This window comes from Sinocyclocheilus grahami, unplaced genomic scaffold, assembly GCF_001515645.1.
Source record: "Sinocyclocheilus grahami isolate Dianchi unplaced genomic scaffold, SAMN03320097.WGS_v1.1 scaffold1209.1, whole genome shotgun sequence".
NCBI lineage: Eukaryota > Metazoa > Chordata > Actinopteri > Cypriniformes > Cyprinidae > Sinocyclocheilus > Sinocyclocheilus grahami.
This window is the reverse complement of record NW_015506388.1, coordinates 252,364-262,336: the sequence shown is the minus strand read 5'-3', so window position 1 is coordinate 262,336 and position 9,973 is coordinate 252,364. Positions and strand designations below refer to the sequence as shown.

At 38.3% G+C, this 9,973-nt stretch overlaps 1 protein-coding gene across 1 annotated transcript in view; it reads left to right on the top strand.

Annotated features, from left to right (window-relative positions):
- LOC107568041 (E3 ubiquitin-protein ligase PDZRN3-like) overlaps nt 1-9,973 on the top strand; it is a 19,425-nt gene extending 9,452 nt beyond the window's left edge. Inside the window, exon 3 of the mRNA XM_016253878.1 lies at nt 9,839-9,973. Within this exon, the coding sequence (XP_016109364.1) occupies nt 9,839-9,973 (135 nt within the window). The remainder of the gene's footprint in view (nt 1-9,838) is intronic.

Below are 9,973 nucleotides of genomic sequence, written 5' to 3'. Positions count from 1 at the left end.
GACATGTGTTGCATTTTTTGTGATAAATAATAAATATATATATATATATATATATATATATATATATATATATTGTATATGTATTGGCTATTTACCTACATCATAAAACAATAAGATGAAATGAAGATCAGAATTGACATTTAGATGATTAATTTGTATAGTAATCTCAAAACGTCCATAAACAAAACCAGGGAGATGAGTTTCCCATCAGTCAGCATTCACGTGATCATTCAGGCAGATCTATAAACATTCCTCTGGTAATTTATCATCAAATGATTCATGTGTTGTGTTTATGCTGTCTTGTGTAAGAGATTAACTGATGTAAATATTATGTGTCACTGACCCGTGTACGCACAAAGGTTTAAGAGAGGCAACATGTTTAATGCCAGAATGTATCCTGTATATCAGGGTGTTTTAAGTCTTTCTTGGCCATTTTGTGCTCATCTGGGATCCCCAATTACAAAATCATGATACATTACTATGCAAGTTAATTTCTTTGCTCTGAATGTCTAAAGCAATTGAAATTGCTTCCTCCTTTCACAGACTCAACAAAATGACTTTTGAACTAAAATTAAACATTTGCACATGCACACATATGCTGGTTATGAAATCATGGATATGAAGATAAGTCTGTTGGAACTGATTAAACACAATCAGTAATAGCCAGATTTAACTGAAATTAATGAAACTGAAGTTAACTTTGTATATTTCCTTCAGAAAATTACCATGGTAACCGTGATTTCATTGTTTGTGACCATACTTACAAAAACATTGCCCTAAATTATTGTTCTGTTTGTGTATAACATACAGGAGTGAAATTAGGATGATTCACACAGCTTTAACCATATAGCCACACAACTTTATACCTAGATACTAGGGCTGTGCGATATGGACAAAAAAAACCTATCGCGATTTCTTGATCAATTTTGCGTTTTCGATTTTAATCACGATTTTGACACCCACAGAGACATGCTTTACAGTCATAAATGCATTCAGTGTGAATTTGAAACATATTTCCAAAAGAAACCCAATTAGAGCTTTATCAAAAAGCTGTAACATGTCTCTAGAACAGACATAAGGCAAAATAATCACTAAGTAAATGTGTAACAAAATGTCTCTAGAATAGACATATGGCAGGGGAAAAAAATCCCGTGTCCAGGGATTTTTTTGCCATGCATTGGTCATAGAGCTCTTTGTGGCGTTGCCTCAGATGTTGAACTAGATTTGTTGTGCCAAGTTCACACGTACTCCGTCTGCAGTGCGTAGGCCTATACAGTATGTGTATGTGGTGCAGAAGCAGCACAGACTCATTTTGCTTTCGCACAGGACCCGCAGCTGTTTACCACAAACACAACACTTATCCATTATTTTGATTTCAAATCCAAACGCTGTTTCTGAAAATGCTTTTTCAGCATTGTGATTCTCTTTTATTACAGTACAGTAATACAGTCTTTCATAGACATATTCACGTTTAAACTCAAATATAACTTCTTTTTTTTTTTTAACTACCACCACGAGTGCCGTCTATTATTGCCTTGTTTATCTAAAAGTGCACTTTTCCTTGTTTTAAATCTAGCCAAAAAGCCATGTTGACTGTGAAACGGTATACTTTAATTTATATGCATTTATGGTGTAATTACTCAATTTCCGTGTCAATCCATGTACATTTTTACTGCGAATAATGCTAGACTCCGTGCGGAAACGATCGCAGCATGACTGCTGCAGACGCACCACTCCTGGAGCGCACTGCCGGAGTGCGATCGCATGCAGTGTGAACGCTCTGATCCGTTAACATGGGCGCGGACAAAATACGCACCACAGACTGAGTGTGTGAACCTGGCGTTACGTTTGTATGCCTGCCCGGTCTGTTCTGTTCTCTGCTCCATTTAGGCGCACTGCATTCTGATTGGTTTGGATACCATACTGCGGGAGGTCGGGGGCGTGGAAAATCATGCTGTACAGCGATTTAGAAATCGCGCATGCTCAAATCGCAATTTTATGACTATTTCGATTAATCGCACAGCCCTACTAGATACTAAAAAAACTTGGTGGTATGATGGTAAATTTAGACATGCGTTTATAGTGCCAGAACTGTTGGCTTGGCAAGCTCGCTTTGAAAAGTCTGGAACTGAGAAGCTCTTGTGCTCCACAGATTTGACTGCTTGTGCCTCTCAGGGAAGGAAAAATGTGAGAAACCCCCTCAGTGGCCTGCAGTGCAATGTTTTACACTTAAAATTATCTTAGAAACCTAAAAAAAAGGCTCGGAATACATGACATGATTGCTTTTATTAAATATAGATTGACACACTAAGACATGTTTGAAAGATTAATAACGCCACCTATTTCTCAAATGGCTCATTGACACTCCTAATTGAGATTGTAGAGTGTCAATGGTCCATTTGAGAGATAGGTGGCGGTAATGCGCTTATAAGCAGGGCCTAAAATTAACACTTGCCAAATGCGAGTAAAAATCGGCGTTGGCGAGTTATAACAATGCAATGAAGTGAAAACAGCCAGTTTTTAAAGAGATTCGTTGTTTCTGACATAAGCTAATAAAAAAATATTTTCCGAAGACAAGATCGTGATTAGTTGTTCTATCATAAGCGACAAGAGCGAATCAAATAATAGGATACAAACGGACTGAAAAGGTCAGAGCAGTGATGGCAATCTTGTCCCTAGACACGGTTCTAATAACTTTTACCTGAGAAGATTTTTGTGCTTCATTTCGGAAAGATTAACTTTTCCCTCCTTTATTTTTCATAACTCGAGAATGCGGCGACACATACCTGGGGTTACGCCGCCTAAACGGTGCAGTGAAGTATTGTTTGAAAGGCTGTGTGTTCTGCTGTATTCTGAGCTGCTTCAGACAGCTCACCAGTAGCACTTCAATGGACGAAAACACACAAAATTATGTCAAAATGCGCGGTTTTGGCGAGTTACCTTGGAAATGTTGTCTTAAATGACAGTAAAGAGTTGGGAGAAAATCGGATGTGTGTCAGATCCGCGTCATATGCATCAGGTTTTAAAGAGACAGCGCTGATATTAAAGTGAAACCTGCTGAAGTCTGTCATTGATGTAAATCAAAGAACAAGAGAAATCCTTGGACTGTTCTAGTCGCTGATTAAATGTTTTAGCTTGAATAAAGATGAATATGTAGGCTATAGTTTATGCATAGCCTATATAATATAGTTTGTGAAGATTGTTTTAAAATCAATTAAATTAATTTATATATTTCAGAGCCTATTAAATGTTAAAAAATAATAAAAAAATAACTAAATATTTATAAATAAATAATATAAAAATAATTTTACTGTAATGTTGAATGGCTATAATAGGTAAAATTGAGGGAAAATGCACCAGCAAGACAAATTAAAAACATTGTAAATATGTTTAGTTATTGTAGTAGTAATAACTGCCTGTTTTTGCAAAAATAGTTTCATGGCCGGTAAAAAAAAATTTTTTGGCCGGTAAATTTTATCATGCCACTGGCCATTGGCAGGTGTGGCAAAAAGTTAGTACTCTGCTTATAAGTCTGTGATCCGCCGTAAAGAAAGAAGAAGAAGAAGAAGAAGACGTGTCACGTGCCGGCTGTTGAGAACGCGTTCAGGACAGTTCGGACATTGCGGTGAATCAAAGGTAAAAAACAATATAAATACTGTTCAGTTCCTTGCACAGACCGATCGTTTCGTGTCTTTACACATCAATGTATCGTCACGATCCGTAGGGTTTAATTTGGTTTTGTTTGGTTTTTTACTCTCAAAGCCGTGATTCCCATTCCCATTCTGCTGATCACGGATTGGCCGGAGAGAATCGTCACTAGCTGCATCACTGAACTTGCGACACAAACACAAAAGAACCGCTAGATTTAAATCAGCACAGCCAGCAAAGGATCGAACGCAACCGTTTTGAACGAGCGCGCACTGTGAGTTGTAAGGTCTTATATAGACAGGTGTGTGGCTTTGCTAATCAAGTCCAATCAGTATAATCAAACACAGCTTGACTCAAATGAAGGTGTAGAACCATCTCCAGGATGATCAGAAGAAATGGACAGCCCCTGAGTTAAATATATGAGTGTCACAGCAAAGGGTCTGAATACTTAGGACCATGTGATATTTCAGTTTTTCTTTTTTAATAAATCTGCAAAAATGTCAACAATTCTGTGTTTTTCTGTCAATATGGGGTGCTGTGTGTACATTAATGAGGGGAAAAAAATTAACTTAAATGATTTTAGCAAATGGCTGCAATATAACAAAGAGTGAAAAATTTAAGGGGGTCTGAATACTTTCCGTACCCACTGTATGTAACCCTCGTTCCCTGAAGGAGGGAACGGAGACGTCACGTCCCGTCGCCACAGCTCCTGTACCACCGCTGAGCGGCCGGGTCACCGGCTCGGCTCCTCAGCAAAAACCTGAATATGCGCTGCACCTGCTGCCTACTTATACTCACGCTGTGATCAGCAGCAGCTGGATGCAATAATTGCATGCCAATGTGCATTGGCTTGTTTAGTTTACACTCGAAGTAGATTGGTCCCTCTAAGCGAGATCCCAATTTCGTCGGTCCTCCGACGTGACGTCTCCGTTCCCTCCTTCAGGGAACGAGGGTTACATACGTAACCGAGACGTTCCTGTTCGTTCTAGAAAAATATTGAATCACTGTGTTTTGCAACACTCCTCATGTGTATCCCAAAAGGTGAGTCTTACAAGTCTGTTTTCTGTTACAGAAATGGATTGTGAATGCAGACTCCTGTTCTGCCGTGCAAAGGCAAAAGACCGTAACCTTGTTTTTGGTCGAAAATAAGTTATTGATATTTTTGAGGCATTCAAGACCTCCTTTATCCTGTGAATAAGTATCTTGGGTCAGTTTCGTTGTTTTTTTTCGAGAAAATAATGGGTTATCTTAACAGTAACTTCAAAAAATCCAGGAGAAACCAAGGCAGAACACCGTATAACACCAGCGCTCAAATTGAGTTACGGTGCTCTGCCTTTGTTTAGCAATGCGTCAGTATGAAGTTACTGTGCTGGCCTGGAGTTATACGGTATTCTGCCTTTGTTTTACTGTCCATTAAAGCCTGCCGCGTTTCAATTACGGTGTAGATTCTGTTATTTCATACATCTAATTTGTTTGTCTAAAAAATTGCAGACAGATTGCGATCTTCCAAACTGCTCCATATAACAAAGCACTATAAGCAAGTAAAGACCAGATAACGTGGCAACAATAATTAATCTTGAAACTTTTTCTTTCTTTTAATAATGCAGATTATTCTTTCAGTGCCAGCCTGTCAGTCTAGGGCTGCCCACTTCTGCACGCGCGTGAACTCAAATGCCTTGACAGCGTAGCATGATCACACAAAATTAGTAGTAACAGTTTACATTTAAATCCATATCCTACCTTCTCTTGTAACCCGATAAAATCCATGGCAATGAATATCATTGGAGATGTTTGACCCACAAGCATTCTGAGCATTATTCAATCCACAAGTCGTTATTTTAGTTTAGGCTATTTTCATTCAATTCCATGTAAAAGCAATAGGCTAAGTATGTCTTGCAACCTTTAACGTTAGTGAACATTGCAAATAAATTGGTTGCAAAACGGTATCCACTCACATGTTTAACGTTTTGTCTGGTTGTTACAATCAGAAAAAAACAATTAATACAATCACATTACTGTATGTTATAGTCTATGAGACAGCCCACAATCACTAGATTTCATACAGGTGTTAATAATGATTTTGTAAATGGAGATATAATGTGGCCGTTGCTGCCTTTTGCCTTGGCGTGACTTCTCACTTTTTGCCAACAATGCAAAGGCAGAGTACAGTAACTTCAAAATAGGAGTAAAAATCTAATTTTTTTTTATGTAGATCATTTTCATTACTAAAACATCTAACTGCCAGATTTCCAGTGTCCTACCTATAATTAATTTGTCTGAACAAATAAAAATCTTTAAAGTCATTTTTCTCAGTTTCACACTCTAGCGACTGAGTTAAGGTCTTTTGTAGATTCATACAGGTTAAAGTGACCAGAATTTCCTCTGCATTCACCTCCAGTGAAATGGGACTCTGGTCTTAAATTCACCCTTGCTTTTCTTGGCATCCTCTGTTCTCTTGTGGAAAGAAGGCTGAACGACTCTTGTACAATTGTTTATTCCCATTGTTCCTTTCAGGCCATTTAAAAACTTGAAAGCGTGTTTAGTCTCAAAGGAAGTACCTTCTCTTGAATTCTGTGAATGCGTGTTATTTTAGGAGCACTGAACTGAAAGGCATGTCTTTGCAAAGCAAACCGCTACAGCTCTCCTCTGCAGGTTATTTCAAGTAATAAAGCCATGTTTTCATGGCTTAATAAAGACATGCAGGTCATCTTATTCAAACAGCCAGAAAACAGACCAGACCTGTTTAACTACAGCATTATGTGAATTCACTGGTGTTAACAAATGATGACTGGAGCATAATGCACACACTGACTGTGTACAGTCCATGTTATGTGTACATTAAGAGAATGAAAATTAATTATTTACTCCATGTTGTTCTGAGTGAATCTGTATGACTTTTTGTTTGTAATCAATAGTGAAGACGGTGATAGACAAAAAGTGATAGACGGCTCCTGAGCTGCAAATTTGCCATTCATGAATCTGAGGAGGATGACTTTAGGCAGCAACTTGTTTAACCTGATGTTCATTCATTCATGATTTTGTAATTTACATATTTGTGATTTCAAATAACTTTTTGGGTTATAGTCTTATCTAAACAAACCCTAATAAACAAACCCAGGCTCATATGAAAAACGTGCCTGTGGCGACATTTCTAAAATGATATTGCATTGCTTCTTGCTTGTTTCGCAACACTTTAAGTGAAATGTCCAATGAGTGGTGCTAAATGTTTTATCACGTTGAAAAAAATGTACCACCTACACTATACCCAACCTAACTGATAGTGTTAACAAAAGCAATGAGATAACACATTTGCTGAAGCAACCATGCCATTTTAGATTGCTTCTACAAGTCTTAGAGCTTTTTTTGTGACTTATGTTTCACAGGATCACTCATATCCGAATGCTCTACATCTCAACTGCTACTTTTCATTTGCTGAAGATAATATTCCCTTTAACAGAAGTACAATTAGCATTTGAAATGTAGCCTTGATAAACCAGACTGACAAATGCAAAGAGCGATTTGTTTTTCATGTCTGTGGTGTTTGACAGTTCTGTCACATGTATGTTCTGTTCTGTTTTGATTTTGTTCTATAGTTCTCCTTGTTTGACCTAGTTTCCTTTGTTCTTATTTTCCTGCCACTAGTTTGTTTTAATTTGATTAGTGTCTGCACCTTAGGGGTGGACAATATGACAAAAATGTCATATCATATATGACGAAAAAATGACGTAAATTGATAATTTTATCACGATTCGTTGTCATGTTGGTTTCTACTATTTTTCAAGTTGAGCAGTACAGCCAAACTCATTTTAAAAACAAAGCCTTACAAGGTAACAAAATATAAAATAAAAAAGAATGGCAGACATTTAGGCCAAAGATCTTTGTCATTATTTTATTTTTGTTATTAAAAAAAAAAGAACAAAGATGCACATTACAAATACACATAATATACAAATGAAACAAACCGTGCTTTATTTTTCAGGTACAGTAGGTGTATTTAGCAGTAGCATTCAAGAAATTGAATGAACAAATATAAAAATAAAACACTATATACACTTCACTGTATAACTTGTATATTGATTCTTATTAAAGCAACTGTATTAAAGTTCTTCAGTCGAGTGATTTTTCTCTTTCTATTTTGTTATTAATATTAAAAGGGGTCATATGATGCTTTTTTTTAAAAAGATCATTATTTTGTGTATTTGGTGTAACCGAATATGTTGACATGCTTTAATGTAAAAAAAAACACATTATTTTTCAAATACCGTACATTATTGTAGGTCCTCTATGCCCCGCCTCTCTCAAATGCTTAGTTTTCTACAAAGTCCCTCCTTCCGACAAGCACAGTCTGCTCTGATTGGCCAGCTGACCCAGTGCATTGTGATTGGCCGAACACCGCAAGCACTCGTCAGAAATGTAATGCCCCTTACCATAATCGCAGCTTCAGCTTTCAAAGTAAATGTAAAGACAGAGCCCGAAAGGGGAACAGAGTCTCGTGACAGACACCGTGATGAAGCTGGTATGTGTTTGCAGTACACAAGCCACGGTTAAGACAGTTGACTCCACTTTGATGTGGCGCACTCACTCACTCTCACACACACACACACACACGATGCGCAAAACTACGCATTTGAACAGTCAATAGCACTAATAAACTAATAACAAAACAGTAGCTGATTCAGAAGCGCCAGATTGTCATAGCAAAGTCAGAATTACCTCCTCTCCTAGGTTCATGAAACGGTTGTCCATAAAATGCATTGCTGTTCTGTTGTAAGTAATCTTAAAGATTCCTAAATGCATCTACTTCCGGAAGGCCAAATAAAGTGCTTTCGCCTAGAAACACACAGCGTCTCCCTGACATGGCTGCCTCAACACTAACTGCGGTTACTGAAACCACGCCTTCTTTCTTTGCGTGCACATTTGGGCGGCATTATGCTAATATTTCCACATAGTGAGGTAGATATGTGGGGGCGTGTTAGAAGGAGCCGTTTTAGGGGGCGTGGCAGAGTCTTAACTTTGATAAAGAATATCTCTTTGGTTTTGAGACTTTAGTCTTTGCAACTTCAGTGATCTTATCTATGCACAATCGGCTTGTAACACTCCAAAGAGAAAGGAAAACTTGAAATTGCATCATATGACCCCTTTAAAGGGAAAGTTCACCCAAAAAATGAAAATTGTTATCATGTACTCACTCTCAAGTTGTTTTAAACCTGAATGAATTTATTTCTTCTGTCGAACATAAAATGCTTTAAGAAAAAGTGCATGCCAAAACGGCACGCAAATTAAACGTTTAACCGGCAAGGCTTTAAAGCACATGCAAATAATGTACTTTTGTAATTGTGAATCAGTGCAGTATCCCTCGAGTGTAACTGTACCCCTTAATGAACATTTGATGTGGATTGTGTCGTGTTGTACAGTATATTGAGAAGGAGGTGCCAGAACTGCAGCTGATAGAATGTGCGCTGTAACACGATACTATGATATTTCTATAAAAGCAGATAGTGGAGACATTTTAATCATCCACAATCAAAAATTGTGTTATCGCACACCCCTACTGCACCTGTTTTATTGGTTTGTTTCTGTGTATTTAAGTACTGTTTTCTTCTGTTCATTGTTAGTTCTTGTTGCATTTAATCCAGTTGTCTGTTCAGTTCCTGTTTCCAGATTTGAGTTTGTGTAAACAAAATTAAATTGCTGTGATTCTTAGATCCTGATCTCAACTTGCAACTTGAGCAACTGTTTGTTACAGAAGAACTGACTTCAAAATGGATCTAGCAAATAAAATAAACAATATCTAGTAAATAAAATCCTCCTCCTCTCGCAGGGGAACCCTTATGAAGATGACTGCCTGTGTGTGCTTTTCCGGACAAGCCTTAATGCCAAAACACCTACAACCTCTAGGGACTTTAATGGAGTATGTGAAGTGGTTACTCCTCCGCAAAGGTTCCCCCTTCACCATCTGCGAGAGTGAGGAGGAAGTTAGCATTCCAGCCACTACCACCAGCCCAGCACCAGCGACGCCTGACCCCACCACAGATGAGCCAGAGGCAACACCAGAGCCACAGATCTCCCTGGATTACTGGTGTATTGTGAGGGGATGTCGTGGAGCCCTACCCCCTCAATGGCTGATGATGAAGCACTAATTGATTGGGAGAGTGAGTGTTTTCTGCCTGTTTAATTTCCCTGCACCAAGTCTGTTTCACCCAGCACCACACTTTTAGAGTCTGTGTTTCTGCCCTGCCCTGAATGTCCTGCGTCTCCTCTGGTTCTGCCCAGCCCTGAATCTCCTGTGTCTCTGCTGGTTCAACCCTGTCTGTGTCGTCGATGA